At 38.5% G+C, this 17,743-nt stretch overlaps 1 protein-coding gene across 3 annotated transcripts in view; it reads left to right on the top strand.

The window, feature by feature from the left end:
• si:dkeyp-23e4.3 (rho GTPase-activating protein 7) overlaps positions 1 to 17,743 on the top strand; it is an 86,017-nt gene that overhangs the window by 65,451 nt on the left and 2,823 nt on the right. For 2 of the 3 annotated variants that reach the window (XM_063895577.1, XM_063895579.1), the window contains exons 7-16: positions 354 to 752; positions 2,584 to 2,891; positions 4,000 to 4,167; positions 7,710 to 7,869; positions 8,093 to 8,291; positions 8,631 to 8,841; positions 12,291 to 12,405; positions 12,519 to 12,758; positions 13,098 to 13,327; positions 14,445 to 14,618. In XM_063895577.1, coding sequence (XP_063751647.1) covers positions 354 to 752; positions 2,584 to 2,891; positions 4,000 to 4,167; positions 7,710 to 7,869; positions 8,093 to 8,291; positions 8,631 to 8,841; positions 12,291 to 12,405; positions 12,519 to 12,758; positions 13,098 to 13,327; positions 14,445 to 14,618 — 2,204 coding nt within the window. The remainder of the gene's footprint in view (positions 1 to 353; positions 753 to 2,583; positions 2,892 to 3,999; positions 4,168 to 7,709; positions 7,870 to 8,092; positions 8,292 to 8,630; positions 8,842 to 12,290; positions 12,406 to 12,518; positions 12,759 to 13,097; positions 13,328 to 14,444; positions 14,619 to 17,743) is intronic. The other variant, XM_063895578.1, reaches the window with a different exon arrangement.

The raw sequence follows: 17,743 nt of genomic DNA on the forward strand, positions 1-17,743 counted from the left end.
TAAACTGGGCTATCTGAGGGCCTTGACTTAAGGGTTTAAAAGGAAAGAGACCGGTTTAACAAATGGTTTTTACCAATTGACTCTGTCACTGTGGCAGTGGGCCTTTCATTTAGACATGTTTTATTTATATGTTGCATTGACTCGAAGCAGCTTCTAACCTTTTCAAAATGAGTACATTTGACATTATATATAGTATAGTAATTTTTTTTAATTTACATTGAGGGATATTCTCAATAGTATTGAATGAATAGAGATCCTGTTTTTCAACACTTTATTCACAGATAATGTCATTATTACCTTTTGAATTTTTCTTTGTTTTAAACCTCCACTGATCCGTCTGTTGCTCCTCTTAGGAGTATAGGAACCAGATCAACAACAACAACAGCAGCCACCAGAGTCTGGTCTTCCAGATGCCCCAGGGACACAAACCAGGGACCTTCCCCACCTCTCTGGCTCATAAACACACCATCCTGTCCACCATCATCGACAGCAACTCCGTCAACTGGAGGACCGGGAGCTTTCACGGTTACCGGGGGCAAAACAGTTGCCGTCTGGGGACATCATCTCTGGCCACTAGTGACCAGGACACCTCGTGTACTTCTCCTTGTGAAGCCGTCCGCAGTCCGCTTGCCGTGCTGGATCATCGGCTGAGTATCTACGACAACGTGCCAGACGACCAGCAACTGTCTGAAAGTGAAGGTGGCAGTGGGGGAAGTGGAAGCGACGCAGAACGAATGGGAGAGGAGTCAGAGGTAGGTCTAAAACTATTACTCCACTTTATTTTTTATACTTAGATTATTTTGCTCAGGGAAAAATAGGGCTGTCTCAGGCCTTAAAAATGCTTACTTGTTAACAATGTGGATGTTGAATACAACAAAATAATCTCATAATCCGATCTGCCTTATGCAGGTGTGAAGGTGTGAATTCCTCTCGTGTTCTCCATTTTTCACCACTTCCAGCACTTTTCATGCATGAACAAGACAATAAACATCTTCGAGACAAGCTTGCACGAAAGTCTGTGCCATAATCCCTATGTGACAATGGATTGGATAAACACATAAATACAAAGTCACGCAAAGGACAGAGAAATATTTTCTTATCTTTTTCCCAGCTTTCGATTTTTCCCATTTGGAAGAGTTTAAAATGTTTTTCCTTTTTTAATTGTAATCAGAAAATTAAGGATTTAAAGGTCTTCAAAGTCTGCATACTTTGAAGATTTACTGAGTCGTCATTACCTCTTACTCGTTCAAATACATTAAAATATTAAAAGGTCTGGCCTGGTTAAAACACTTTTCTCTAAAAGTGTATGGTTTCAACTAAATAGTCTTTTTTTTTTTACCTTGATGCAAAACATCTTTCGAAACATGGGAATAAGAATGAACAATAACCAAGGAAAAGAAAATGCGCTAACAGATAGACAAAGAAAATGAGTACAGGGACAAACTCACACTGTACAAGAATGACCACAGCCAAGGTATAGCTAACAAATCAAGTGCTCAAAATAAATATCGTACAATGTTTGTGAAGCCAACTCCTCGAGTTGATGTCTAGAGTTTTAGTTTCAGTTTTAAATTGATGACATTGTTGGAAGTAAAGTTCTAACTTTAAATGGTAGAAACTGTGACGCTGCAGAGTGGATCTGTCCATGGTGCTGAACCATCACTGTCACTACAATGGATGGGTGACTTCAAAGGCCCAGATATACTGTGTTATATTTCTGATTCCCCTGGCTATGAATGTGAATGTGAATATTTAGTCCAAAATGACAGAAAAGGTCAGAGAAATATTTTTAAAAAGATCACTTGTTGGGGTTGTGGGTGGTCACTGCTGTAGATATATGTACTATACTGTATACTGTACTACGTAATATATGTATGCACAAGGCTGTAAAGTTCAATACATTTAGAAAACGTTTTAGAAAGATATTAATACAGTGAACAGAAGGAAGATTCTGTATAGTTCTCTCTTTTATTGACTTTTCTGCCTCTACTTTAGAAAGTCCCCTTCAAAAAGTTTAAATTAAAATCGATACGAACACAGATCATTCAGTCAAGGATATATGGCTCTGCTGAACCAAGCACCATATAGAATTTCCCCATGAAGCCAGAAATCATTTCATGAGTGATCGAATTACATTTTAGATTAAAATGATACAATAAACCATTTAAGTTAATTATGCTGCTTCAAGCATGTTACTTTCTATAGTAGAAGAGAACCTATTGGAATATAAATGGAACCCATCTTGACAAGAAAGATGGCAGACATAGAAGTAAAACGTAATGACGTGACATATGACATGAAATATGACATACAGTAAAGTCTTAAATAATGGATTTTAAGGAACCATTTACTTTGGAGAAATTGATTTATAACTTCCTTCCAAAATTGGTTTATGGCAATAATATCCTTTAAATCAGACGACTGAAGAAAAAGTTGAAGAATAAAATGATTCAGCTCTATTTTTCTGGATTTCAAAAATAATGATTGTGATGTTTTCTCACTAAATAAAAATACTTACCACTATAGGCTGCCTTTGGTACTTTTAGTCCTAGATTTTTGATTTGTTTTCTCTTTCCTTCCAAGGTGAGTGAATTGTTGCCAGGCGAAGACGTTTTCTCTGCTTTGGACAGCGTTTTGGAGAGGATTGGCGACCTCCAACAACTGGTCTCCACCTGGTCTGAAAGTCTGTCTGAGGACGACTGCCAGAGAGGTTCCTCGTCCTTGTCCTCGTCCTCCTCTTCGTCTTCTTCTCAGGACTCTCCTACCCGAGGCTCCTCAGCAGCCTCCCCTTGCCCCTCTTCCCCCAGCCACATCCACCTGGAGGTGCAGCATGAGGAGGCACCTGAGACCGGAGAGCAGCCAAAGACCAGATCGCCACAACCCAGGAGCAGGTGATGCAAGAAAATAAATAATGCAACTAAATCAAGTGGTCTTTATAGAAAATGTAATAATAATAATCATTTTTAACTATGAATAATTATGAATAATAAATAATAATAATAATAACACATAGATACAAGAAATAATAATTATAAATACGTATAACAATGATGATAATAATAACAAATAGATACATTATTTGCCCTGGACATTTGTAAATGTAAGCCTATGTGTCCAGAAGCGCTCTAATAAAATGTATTTATTGTAAGTCGCTTTGGATAAAAACATTAGCTAAATGAAATTTAAAGTGAAGGGAATAAATTCCCTTTAGGCATCAACTGAAATAAAGGTGGAGTTAATAATAGGCACTTAAAATAAAAGCAGTTACCTCATGGAGAATAGTTTTGATTGCCTCGTTATAGTGCTGCTTTTTAGTTCTCTTTTTTGTAACGTATTTATTCTGAATAAAAAGCTATGAGGCCTCTCCTGTAATGTAGAGTCAGCCACATCATCAGTGCTGCTTCTGGATGCTGCTTTAGTTGCTTTTTAGGTTTAATATAAGTGTTATAATTGCTTGTTTACTTGCCAACTAATCATTTGTATAGCTTTTTACTAAATGTTAACATTAATAGGCTTTGCACAGGCCTACCTGCCTAAAGTTAAACCAAATTCTGACAATGTAGAATTGAGCAAGACAAGCATATACAAATATATGCATGTTAACAATCTTTGTGGTTTTAACATTTCAAAATGTTGACCGTTGTGTGCTAAATGTTGGAATAATAGCATCCGGTAGTTGTGCGATGCTGACATGCCAAAGTTAAGGCTAAATGAAGTTGTGCCGAATATATTTGAATGATAATGGTCATTTTCTACAATTGTAGATGTGTTTAAATAAAGCTGAGAGTCTTAAAATATAGATACATTATCTAAAATGTGCAACATACAGTATAGATGATTAACCATTTTAATTGAATAAAGTCTAAGTAAAATCACTTGGCCTTTCTTTTCAACAATATATCTCCTACTTCTTTTGAATGTAGAACTAGCATTAAAGTGTGTTTGTGAGTTTTTCGTGTCTATTTTTGTACTTATCTGTTGTGGCTGCTGTGTTTACAGCAGGGTGAGTCGGCAGCTGCTCTGGTCCAGTGAGCAGAGCCTGGCCTCTAGTCCAGGAGTGGAGAGCCAGTCTGTGTCCCAGTTCCTCCTGCTGCAGAAACACTCTCTGCTCAAACTCACCGCTCTGATGGACAAATACTCCCCGTGCAGTAAGCAGGGCTGGAACTGGTAAGAAGTGTGAAAGGACTCAGGTTTGTTGGGCTTATTTCATGCTTAGAAATACATGCGAGGGGTGAGGAGAGGTTAAGGACAGGGTTAGCATGAAGGTGAGAAACTCCTCTTCCTGCACACCTGCATGGGGGAAACTTTGTCTAGGAAACAACTATGGAAAGGAAGGCAGGTGGGTGGGCGAAGGGTAAATATTTCAGGCAGCCTATTTAGAAGATTCATTCATTATTCATGGGTGCAACCTTGCCTCAGTTTAAAAAACCAACAACAACAGCAGCATGCTTCAAGTAGAATAAACTCCCTTCCAAAAAAACCCCGGGGAAAGACTGCAGGTGCTTCACCTTCTGTCTGTGTTCCCGGAAAATCACAACAAGCTTTGTATCTGTCAACCTTTCGGCTTGCTGGTTATCTGCTTAAGCATTGTGACCTGTTTTTCTACGGCCCTATATTTATTTCCCACTCAAATAGTAAATATTTCAAAGATTGTAAAGTTTAGAAGGAGGTTGAGGTCAGCTCGGTGAAGTTACAATAGTTTAAGGTATTTTATAGACATTTAGTCCGGGCTTCTTACTCAATTTCACAGACTGTCTGTAGTCAGAGAAGGTTAAGCTTTTGTTTTGAACCTTAAATAACAGTTACTTTTCAATAGGAATATTTATGTGAAAATTCAATAAAGTTTGGATTTTGTTTCAATAACCTCCATGTCATTTGACCCGTCAAATCCTAATTGATACCACTGAAGAAGCAAGATACACCTCTTTCTATTTGATTTGAGGGTTTATTTTATTTTATATAAATATTTTTGTGAAGAAAAAAATCGGATTTTTCTCTTAAACTCTTGAATTTCTTTCAATGTCTTCCATATCATGTGATCTTATGTCTTCAATCCAATACTGCCTTGTATTACTACGACGAGTGGAACATAGCTCTTTCAAAGAGGTTTGTGTTTTTTGTTTTGTGTTTAAAGGTATTAAGGTCTTATAAACACTTAAGACCAAAAAAGAAAAAGTGCGTCTTATTTGTCCAGTGAAATTATGACATGCAAAATTGATTCGCAGTCATTCGGTCAAGTGCTATAGAAGCTATTGAAAAAAAGTAGGACTTTTCAGTACAAAAAAGCTGAACTAGCATACTCATACTGTATATAGGATAATACAAAAATAATAAAAGGTGGACTTGAATCCAATGAAAAAGAGGTGCCCATACTTTTACAATTCTGCATTGATTAGGAGTCATAAGGTCACATGATATGGGAATTGTTGAAAAAAACTGAAAAGATCTTTGATTAAAATGTTTATGTTCAATCGATTCAAGACATCAGTAATCAAATAGGGTGCGCCATATAAAACTAATCATTATTGCATAGTTTTCCTGAATATGAGCAAGTTAGCACAGTGATATTAAAAATAGATTGTGGGTTATTTCCCTCCGGCAAAGTCTCCAGCAAAGCCAACTTACTGAAAGTGTTCAGAAAGGGGCTGAAAATATACCAGATTTAGCTGGACTGCACTTCAAAGTCTGTGAATTTGTGAGTGTGGAGATTTGGATTTGGCCACTCTGTGTCTGTAACATCCTTAGAGAGGTGGTGAGGGTACGGCAACCCCAAAGGGACAGCATTAGGACAAAGAGGGGAATTAGAACAAGTTGAGTTCTGTGTCACTCTAATAAGGTTTTGTAGACTGTTGAGCACAAGTTGGGATGTAAAGCGTGGGATGTTTTTACTGCACTTTCTATTGACATATGGAACTAATGAGATCAGTGTTTTGCCTCCTACACTATTTTCTTGTTTTTGGAATGAGCTCTCTTGCAAAATAAACACAGTTTAATTTGAATAATAATACAGTAATTAGTTGTGTTCTCTGCTGAAAATATGTATTCTCTAATGGGTTTCGGTGTAAAGACATGACCTGCTTATTTACTGCTTTAGTGAAAAAGCAATTGGATTTTTTGTAGGGACTTTTATACTCAATGAGATAAGCCTGGATGGGGGAATTGAGAATTAAACACAAGAAAAACTCCTTAAATTAGTCCTCAAAGATATGCGTCTTTAATTTTCAGGATCAAACATGTGTTCATGGGGAGACTCAGGAAAAACAGCCGCGCCGTTGAAGCAGGTTGAAAAGCATCAGCCCGGTTTCATGTAGTTCAGTTTTAGCATTTCAAACCGTTCCATTTTCCAGAGATTAAACTTTAATAAATCACATGAAAGGGAGCTAAATTGAGAAGAAATCATGTCAAAACTGACCTCTACGAGTAAAAGGAAGAACACATCCAGTTATAATTTTGTTCAACAAAGCAGGAGTTTAAAAAATGCAAATCACCTGTTCTAACACAAATGATGGGGAAATCATGTTCCTTTACGGACCTATCTTGTATTATTGTGACAATAATACAATTGAATAAGCGTAGTTTTTATTTCATCCCACAAAATACGGTAAGTTAAGGAAAATTATTGTAGTGTTGTTAAAAGCTCTGTCTGTTTTTGACATGTTTGGGAAAGGCATTACTTTTGGTTGAATACGAACAACTTCAGACAATGTCATCTTTAAAAAAAAAGGTCAAAGTTAAACGGATGTGTCCCCAAGACGTGAGTTAGCTGTGAAGTCTAACAGTTTTGGCAAATCTTTAACTATGTATTCCATCAAGAACAACCTGGTTCCAATATATTTGATCAGAAACCTTGGATATCTTGTCCATGTAAAAAAAGATCTCAATCGGACAGGAATTGATTGTAAGACATAGACTAAATGAACAAATCCCTACATTCTTTTTTTGTAAAAGTTATATTTATACAGCATATTGGCCATGAACTCCAGAAAAAGAGAAAAATAAGCTCTCCAGGCTTTAACAATCAGTTGAAGTCTTGTTATTTCAATGATTTAATCATCGATGCCAACGCGAGTGCTAGATTAATAAAAATACAGCAATTAACTGCTGATTAGGACGGATGATAGTCTGAGGCACTTCCCTCAAAATAGCCCTTTGTTTCTGATAGCCGCTGTTAGAAGTGGAAGGAAAAACCAAGGGATGAAAAGAGAGATGAAAAGCTTTTAAAGTGCATGTGTGATATCATTTTCTCTTTGTACTTTGGTGGATGCTACAGGGTCAGCATGTGGATAATAGCAAGTACAGAAGAGGTTTCATTTATGATTGCTAGAGTTCTGTGGGTCTTGCCTCTGTTGAACGTTTCTATTACAAGACTGCCGTTTTATCAAGGCTTGGAATCTAATAAATATTGCAGCTTTCGATGAATCCAAGCTTTCTGTACTGCTGCATGTTTTTCCTCCAAAGCTGATTTGAATGGCAAACACATTATAGAGATCACTTGGGATTTATGTTATCAAAAACTGTTTTGGCTCTTTGTTCCACACGCAATAGCCAAGAAAGGCATTTTTTTCACACCTGACATATCCTTACAAATTTGAAGGATATGCAAAACAATTTCTAAAAACTCTTCAACATATCTTAACCTTTCTCTCTGCACTTGTTCTCACTGTCTGAATGCTCTCTGAAGGATTTAATGAATTCTCTCTCACCTGCAGGACTGTTCCCAAACCGCAGAGGAAGACCAAGGTGATGGAGGTGAAAGGTCAGCGGGTTTTTGGAGTTCCTCTTCTCTCCACCGTCCAGCAGACAGGAGAGCCACTTCCTCCCAGCATCCTCAGGGCCCTGGTCTACCTAAGGACCGAGTGCTTGGACCAGGTAATGGAGCCATAAGAGGCCTGCAGGGATTTAAAAAAAACTAGTAACACGCTGTCTGTATCTTGAGAGTTTAAAGGATTTAAAGGCTTTATCGTCATATGCACAGTAGCTACAGTGTAGTCATTGGCAATGATATTCTGAAGTAAAAGACAAATAACACAAGAGAGGATATTCATGCATGTAAGCGCTTTTATAAAATGTTTTTTATTGTCTTCTCTTTTAGGTGGGTCTTTTCCGTAAGTCTGGGGTAAAGTCTCGTATCCAGTACCTCAGAGAGCTGGTGGAGTCGGACCCGTTAGGTGTTTTATACGACGGTCAGTCCGCCTTCGACGTGGCCGACATGGTGAAGCAGTACTTCCGAGACCTGCCTGAACCTATCTTCACCAGCAAACTCTGCGAGTCCTTCCTCCACATTTACCAATGTGAGCAATTACTACTGTTAGCATGAGGCCAGCATTGAGAAGATAACATTTCCACTTCTGTGTAATTTATTTACAGTTAAATCCTGTCAGCATTTTTTCTCACATGACCTCTTTCGATCCAATCCTGCCTAGTGTAGGCTTTATGTTAAAACACTAGGGCGAATTAGACTGCTGTGAACTTGGCAAGCAATAAGCTTAGCTAGCTAACTTAGCTGGCAATTAGCAAGCTAAAAACGTTTTCATTTAAGTATCCCCTCTTCTATCCTTGCTTGTTTCTTTTTTCTAAAGTTTCATTAAAATTCAAAAACAAAAAACTAACATGTTATTTTTTGTTTGCAGATTTCCCCAAGGATCAGCAACTGGTTGCAGCTCAGGCGGCCATCTTGCTTCTTCCTGATGAAAACAGGGTGGCCCTACGTACGCTGCTCTTCTTCCTGCGGGACGTGGTGGCCTGTGTGGAGGAGAACCAGATGACTCCAACCAACATCGCAGTTTGCCTGGCACCGTCACTTTTCCACCTCAACACCCTGAAGAGAGAAGCCAACGCTCGGTGAGCCACAGACACAACCACAGACACTGTCCAGATATTGTTAGATAAGATCTGACTCCCAACTTTTTTTAATTAAGGTAACTTTTATCCTGTCCATGTTAAATATGGAGCACATTGTCACAGTTACATACGTTTTTACAGTGGTTATATAAGACTGTTAGTTATTAAGTTCAGTCCAACCTAACTTAGATTTTAGTTTTGTAATAGGAAAAAAGAGCATGGAAATCATATATTTCTGTTATTCTGTGAAAGTTGGCTCATTATCTGAAAAGTTTGTATATGATATTTCATCTGGGGTTTCATCAGTCTTTCTGTTGAACACATCACAAAAACAGTTTTAACAACAAAAATGTCTAAATGTTTCAGTTTAATTACCGTAAAGAAGTTTAAAATATCTACACGTTGTTTGATCTAATGTACTGAAATGTTTTAAAATCAATGGCTGCCTGGAAGATTGGATTCAAATATTAAAACCTACAGTAATATTTATTAAAATGTAATACATTAAATTTATAATTTAATATGTCATAAAATATAATATAATCAGTAGTTAGGAAGCTAAAACAAGCAAAAGCACTGGTTTGATGCCCTTAAGTAAAGTACGTAAAAGAACGTAGTAAAGAACCTCTGACTTTTGTAATAGTTCTGGTAGCCGTCTATGCTATCAAGTGTCATATCATGTATCAAACTAATGGAGAAGAGTCCTAGGGTATGAAAACATAATTTTAAAAAATCACATACAATGTGATTGAACTGTGCAAAGAAACTTGAAAAATTGTTAAATTCTGAATTATTTTATTATTACTGCACTATGCTTTGTTTTGGCTTCAGGCTTTGACTTCCTCATGGTTCACTTTTAGAAATCTCAGCTTCTGATTTAGCTCTAGATCCTCACTTCCCCTTTGATTATTTCCATGCTTGTGTGTCTGAATGTGTGTGTGTTAGCACGTTCAAATTTGAGTGCCGTAGAAACTTGTTTTTCTTTCCTCCTTTTGTTGCTTCATTAGCTTCATGTTTCAAAAGTTCTCACTTCTCACGGATGAAATCACCTCTGGATCAGATCCAGCTGTTACACTCACACTTTCACTCACAGTTTACACAAGGACCACATTACATAACCTCCACTCATTTCCATCCGGCCTCAATTTCATTTTTCTTTTTGGAAACATAAGCGGGGCATTACAACAATTGTAGAGAACAGGGAGACACAGACATATATGGGAGACAGCATGAGGGGAGAAGTATAATGAGTAAACAGTTTAGAATTTGTACAATTAGGATTTAAACTTAATTATTAAGTGACACCATTCATCTAAGCTCACAGTGAGTTCTTGGTCACTGTAATTATTCATGACTGCATTCTCTGACATCAATGGTAGTACACATTGTTGTACATCTGAGATAGACATAAATATAAAGAGTTAGGCTGTTGTTTTTCTACTCTGTTATTGCATCTCTCGGGACTTCCTGTCTGTGGCTCCAAGTTAAGATCCGACATAAATCTTTAAAACAACAGTTCACAAATATAAAGCGTTCTTAAAATGAGCTTAGTCCTTACCTCAAACAGTTGATCTCTGTAGGTTTTATCAAACAACAGGAAAAACAGCATTTGTTTGCAACTATTTTCAGCGGCAGATTAATCCATTCAGTATTCTAGTGAGTGTTTGGGAAGCAGAATGGTAATCTTGGAAATAAGTCAGAATGAACTACATGTTGTGCTCATGGTAATGGAGATGTGGCTCAGTGATGGGTTTTTAATAGTTTTTGGACCACAATGGAGCTCTATCGCACAGAGGAAGAAGATATATCAGGTTTTGATAAACATCATTTATCTATGTATTTCAGAACCAGAATACTTTATATTTCATTTGTTAGTGTGTTTGGTGACAGTTGAAAAAAAAATACAAACAGTATAAAAACAAAAGAAGTTAAAGTAAAACAAACTTTTTAAACATTTTTATCATTTATCTTGTTCCCTTCTACCATAATCTTCCACGTTTTTCTGACATCATGATTTTCTCTATCATCCCTTACGTCATCTCTCTGCCACATTTTTCTGTCTTTGCCTCCCCTCGCATCTCCTCCTCCTTGTTTTCTCATTCTGTAATCGTTCTCCTTTCCCTAACTCCTCTTCCTCCTGTACTCTCCTCCCTTCATTTCATCTCAACTTTTCCTGTTTCCACTTTAAGCTTTCGTCTTTCCTTTAAACAGACAATACAGTAGATGGAAATGACATAACGACACAATCAGCACTTTGTGCCTCCCGTCTCCTGGAAGCCAGCGTCCCGCCCTGTCAGAAATCATGTCGCACTTTGAGCCGGGTACAATAACTCTGAAAATTGGCTGATGCTTGCAGCTGTTCTCCCACAGATCTATAAAATCTTATCTTTCTCGCTCATGTTTCTGTCTGACAGAACTTACTGCTCCAACTGAGATATATACTTTTTTAATGGCCCATATTGTTATCAATGCAGCTTGGTTTGTTGTTTGGTATCATTCCCAAATGTCTCTATTTTCAGTCAGTCAGTACTATTTGGTACGATAAAATGCTTTTTATTGTCAAAAAATCAGAGAAAACAACTTTCTGTTGTGCAAGCTTTACAAAAAAATCTGAAAATGCCAGTTGTGACAAACTGCTGCTGATTCCCATCTGCTGCTTGTAAAAACTGATTTAGCACAAACTCTACCTGCATTCTTAGAAATTAGTACAGTAGGAGTCCATGTCTGCCCCCTAAAGTACAAATTACACTAATGCACCCCTTAGGGCCAAATACGGGACCTGTACATACCTCTTTGAGGGCAAAATTAGATATATGTTCCAGAGCATAAAAAGGCACAAGTATAGCATTTTTTCTAAACGTTAAGGTACAATATGATGAGACAGAGTGTGTAGGCCAAACAAAATGTTAATAAAATATCAATTTCACATGTTTCACTCTCCCCCCATTCCTTTCAAACTCTCAAAATGGTCCAAAAAAGGTTAGCACGTGATTGAGTTTCTCATTCTGTTATGCCCCTATCCAAGTCAGTGTTATAATCAACCAAAGATACTGTTGAGTAATTAGTGAAAATGAATTCCTATGTTTTTATTTCTATATAAGTCTATCTATTCAATAATTAGACAGTATACCAATTATGGTAGAATGTTATTTCATTTGAAGAATTAGTAGAAATAAAAGGTCATAGGTCATTACTAGATCACACCAGGCAGGTAGTAAAAGCTGTGATGTCCATCTAAATCTTTTTGCTGGTGTCTTTGTCTCTTGGATTGCAGGCTGTTTGTTTTCACATGATCTATTTGTTCTTGGTCGAGTTTTTCAATTTAAACCTTCACTGTTAAAAAACATCCAATTCAGCTTCCAACAGGCTCTTTGTGTCTAGCAGTCAGTTGCTCAGACTTTCCTTCACAAAGACAATAAATCTTGGCCTTGTTCCTGTTGCTGTTGCAGATCCAGTCACAGGAAGTACAGCTTGGGCCGCCCGGACCAGCGGGACCTGAGTGAGAACCTGGCCGCCACGCAGGGCCTCGCAAACATGATCACTGAGGCCCAGAGACTCTTTCAGGTACAGCAACCAAAAAACCTGGTGTCGTACATTGTTTTCTGATATTTTTGACATACTATACTAGGACTTTTGTGTAATAAAACATTTTAACAAATAACATATACACTTTGTAGCTTCCTGAGTTTTGGCCCTGTCAGCTCTTGAGTGCTGCAGGCTCTACCGAGGATTCGCTCTCTGAGGAAGGAGAAGGGCTGGTGACCTTCAGTCCGAGTGGAGGTGAGCAGGAGGAGCAGGATGAGAGACGGATCAAGCTGCAGCTGAACACCCAGCAGCTCCTGAAGGAGGCCAGGGAGAGGAGCCGGGGCTGGGAGAGCCGGCCAGCTCCAGAGCCAGTGGAGCTGGCCTCCAAGAAGGTAAATCAATGGATTCCAACACTTTATTTGTCATATGCGGAATTGCTACAGTGAAGAGGTTGGCAGTGAAAATCTCAACAATGCAATATACTATATACTTAACATAGAAAGAGACATGACATAAACTTGTGCAATAGAGGGAAGGAGAAAGGATTTAGGCCTACAGAGGAGATATTTCAGTTTCTTACTACACTCTATTTCAAACAGGACTGTCAATGTGTAGTGGGAAGGAATTTTGATTTTTGATTGTCCTGTTAAAAGTAACAAAAATATAATACAGATTTAAAAAATAGAAAGAAAATAGTCCTCCCGTCATCCTATTTTTCCATTTGCCCGCAGATGGACGATGGCTGCCCGCTGTGGATGTGGCGTGGCTCTGTGGAAGTGGACGCCCCCCAGAAGGAGCTGCTGCACCGGCTGCTGAGGGAGCAGCAGTTGTGGGAGGGAAGCCTGCGCCAGGCCTCCATCATTCAGACCCTGTCCAAGGATGCAGAGGTCTACCGCTACCTGCTCCACAGCTCTGGCCTCGGCCTGGGCTCCTGGCCCCCACAGGAACATCTACTGCTCAGGTAATGAAGCCAGCGAGCCCCAGGCTTTATGGCCCTCTGGGTTTTAACCCGCTGAGCTCTACAGAGCAGACAGAACGGAAAAGTCAAAGACTAAAATACTCTGAATGTGTCAGTTTGATTTAAAAGTAGGAGGCAGCAGTGTGTGTGTGTGTGTGTGTGTGTGTGTGTGTGTGTGTGTGTGTGTGTGTGTGTGTGTGTGTGTGTGTGTGTGTGTGTGTGTGTGTGTGTGTGTGTGTGTGTGTGTGTGTGTGTGTGTGTGTGTGTGTGTGTGTGTGTGTGTGTGTGTGTGTGTGTGTGTGTGTGGTTTGATACAATTTTAATCCAACCCTCAAGTCAGATGAGACCTGACAGTATCTGAGTCTGCAGCTGGATCCCATCAAACTGAGTAGCCTTTTTCTTACTTCCTCTCCTTATTACAACGTACATGAACCTCTAGTTACGGAGTAAGACATTAACATCAGCAGTCTTACAGTTATACAAGCAAATCATTCCTAATTATTGTCAACATCCCAGCAAAAAAGACAAAAAACAACAATGTGCTTGTCTGACTCTAAATAATTTCTGACTTCCTGTCTCTGGCTCTCAGCCCCAGGCCCATTGTCTCCTGCTGAAAAAGTAAATCTTTAAAAATAGACATTAATAGTTTATTATTTTATGTTTCATGGTAGTTGTCTTTTTCCTGTGTGGCCATCTATCAAGAGGAAAATGCAAGACAAAAAGTTTAAAACTGTGCTTTGGTAAATCTTATGAACTGACATGAGTGGGAAACTTATGCTTATGATTTCAATTTTAAAAAAGGTCAGATGGCAGATGTTGCCTTTGTCATGCTTGCAGGGCATTTTGTTCTTGTTTTATTCACCAAATACACAGGGTTAGGGTTGCTTGAGTTGAGTATCTAAAATACCGTTTGTATTTTCTGATATTTTCTGAAATATATTAACATTATAATAAGGTAATACTGTATATATTATACCCTGGCGTTTTTTTACGTACTATACTATGACATAGTATTTAGTATTATGTATGACGGTACTACTTTGTTTAACATGCTATAAAAGCAGTCACTTTCATGTGTCACATTTGGATTCTCTTTCCTGATAATCTCCTCTCCTCTCAGGATGTGGCAGGCAGACCCGTCCTCTGGTCCTCTGTACCTGTCCTCTGTTTCCACAGAGCACCCAGAGGTGCTGACGGAGGGGGTCAGGGCCCACGTCCACTCCTGCCTTTACCTGTTGGAGCCAACCGGAGCCAGGAAGACCCAACTGACACATCTCTGCAGAACAGATACCAGGTGAAGTTTGCACAAACTGGAAATGAGAGATCAGGTTTAGCTTATTTGTGAATAGGTATTGCTTTCTACTTGTTAATTTGTGCGATGGCTGCTGAAATAAAGCTGTTTTTACACCTCTTTTTTTTTTCTACTGAAAGTGAATGTTTGCTAATTTTGCAAACGATTTAGTGATGGGTAAAGTTAGGGAGTAGGGAAGGGAGGCGAGGGGAGGGGAAAACCTCATCTCCTCGTATTGAATAACTGCCAGGATGCGTGGAAATCACTGTTATTTAATTATCAGAAAGGGAAGAGGAAGAGGCAGGAAGAGGCTGCAGTACATGTTGCTGTTTGTGTGAAGAATTACTGCAAGGATGATTCAAGAAGCAGATGTTTGATAATGAAGGGAAAAAAATAATACATGTAAAGATATAGATTAAGAAAACCAAGAACATTTTTCAAAGAAGGGCTAGTTTCTCACTACCCTGCTGATGTAAACCCAGAAAGTTAAATTTGTCCATGCTCTCCCATGTCTTCTGAGTGGACTGAATGTTAGTGTTCCTAAAAGCATTAAAAGAGATATCCAAACCTGAGCTTATAAAACCAACATTATTTGCATGACTAAATTATACAAGAGATTATTAGAAGAAATGATAGAAGGTTGGATTAGCATTCAAAACATTTACCACATCAGTCTATGCATTGCATGAAAATGTGCATAAAAGGGCTAAATCTGAAATGGTTCCTATCTCTAAAAGTCTTTACAAATTAATGCAATTTATTTTGAACATAAGACAGAAGGGCAAAGTGAGCTGCAAAGAAGCCAAAAGGATTTAAGACCGTGAGAAGCTTATTAAAAGAAATATCTGGAGAGAGCACTTATTCCGTCTCATTCATCCTAATTGAGCCTTTTTTTTGTTTTTGACCTCTGCCGGCATTGATCTGCAGCACCATCACAACCTCCCTGTAGGTGAGCATATGAGCAGGAGGAGCATCCGCCCTCCTCCTCATGATTCATGCCCTTTGAAACTAAGTTGCTGCAGCTTTTCAGCTGCTTACATTACCAATCTGACTCTCGGCGGAGCCCCGCGACTCCATTTGTTTCAGTTGATTAAATGAAATGAAGCTCTGAGCAACAGAAAGCTGGTGGCAGCGTCTCTCTCACAGAGGCCCGGGCACATAGGATCTCTGTCATTAAACTGTGCTATTGTTGTCGTCACATCAGCAGGAAAGACTGCAGGAGGAAGAATTGCAGATTCGATCAATTCAGTTATGAGCACGCACTGTTTCCTCTGCACAGATTCAATAGCACACAGAGGGCTGGAGGAAGAGATGAAAAGCTGAGGGCTCAAAGCCATTCAAAAAACACTGATAATCCAATAAAACCAGACTTATTTGTGCTTCTTTCAAACTTAATATAATAATCCTTGAGACCTGTCAATAGGTCCTTATTTGTGGATGTTTTTTGTTTTTTTTATTAAAGTAAAGTCAAAAATAAGGAGATTGATTGAGAAGACAGCAACAGTTCAACTAAGTCAAAAACATTCCATACATAGGGTAGCTCTGAGTTTGATGTTATACATACCCATAATCTCTTCAGTCTGGAAAATCAGACAAGCAATGTACTAATGTGGATGCGACAGGGACCTAACAGACAGGGTCCAGATAAAAAAATCAACATAAGTTACATTTTTACGCTGTATTTAAAATATGATCAGCTTTACCCTGCATTGAAGCTGTATATCCTTTGTTCAAAGCCACTGGATGTTGGCAGATCACAGGAGTTGCTGATCTACCGCTAACTTTATCTTCGGGTAATCTGTTTGAGTTTGGTTGAGTTAATATCTATCTAGTTACTCTGAATAAACCCTTCAAACACCACACAAGAAGAAGAAAAAAAGAACTGATTGAAGCATCGATGTGTTCTGTGAGCTAAAATTCCCGTTTTTGTCAATGCAGACTTGTGGCTTCGACAAGAGCAAAGATAACAGCTTCAGTTAAAAAGTTTAAATGTAGTTTATTTATTTTTCTGTGTGAATGTTTATTGTTAAGTTACTTTCCGAGTGTGAAGCAAGACAAATTTCCCAACAATCCTACCCCCACCAAGTTAAAAGTATTATATTCACAACTATGAGATACTTTCTGATTCATAATCCGGAAAAAGAAAATCTAAACTTTGACGACTCATCACTTTGAAACGGCATTTCTGTCTTTTTTTTTTACTGAGTAAGTCAAATCGCATCCATAATTATGATTAACAGACGATAGATCTTCAAGGTCGGCCGTAATTTAGATTGATTAACTTTTCGTCAATTGTTATTGTTTCCGTGGAGTGAGCTTCCAGGCGAGAGTACTAAGAGTGACTCATAACATCAAAAAGAGGGAGGACAGATTTGATCTATAGCTGTGTTATTATCTCAGCAGGCTTTTAGTGGGCCCATTACAATGGAAGAGAAAGGATCCCGTCAGCATACATTCACACAATTGTGTCTTTTTTTTTTCTCATGCGTGCTGAATAAAGAACAGAATGAAAACTATAAGCTGAACTGCTACTTTTAGCAGTACTGCTGCAGATAGCTGTAACAATCTTTCAAAAGTGGATACAAACGCCAACATTTCCATGTTCATTCCTCAGGGGCCCTTTACTAAAAAAAGCTTGAATGTTGACCATTTTCCAAGATGGCCGTCATTTCCAGCAGAGGAAACAGTATTTTACCACATAATTCATACCACTGGATCAATATCGCTGATTTTGGTATTGAATTTACAATCTAGAAACATAGAAACTAGTCTTCTATGTAAGCAAAATGAGTTAGCTTTCACTGAACTCCATGATGTCACCAGTACTACCTCTACTAGTACGCTCCTACATCCCAAAAAACCTCCACCAACTCAACTATGTTATGCTACCCAGTTTCCCATTGGCAGATTATTTAGATGTTATGGCTAAGACGTGGTAAAATGAAGCTTCGTGGGAAATTCCTGACGTCTGATTTGTGTTTCTACTTGGTCAGAAACGTATGATTGGACAATAAGGCCATTCACATAGAGAAAGTGAATCTGATTTATGGCCCAAAAACAATTTCCAAGACATTTCTGGTGACCATCTTGCACACAGCCATCTTGGATTTTTGAGAGATTAACAGGCT

Source organism: Eleginops maclovinus, chromosome 11 (genome assembly GCF_036324505.1).
Source record: "Eleginops maclovinus isolate JMC-PN-2008 ecotype Puerto Natales chromosome 11, JC_Emac_rtc_rv5, whole genome shotgun sequence".
NCBI lineage: Eukaryota > Metazoa > Chordata > Actinopteri > Perciformes > Eleginopidae > Eleginops > Eleginops maclovinus.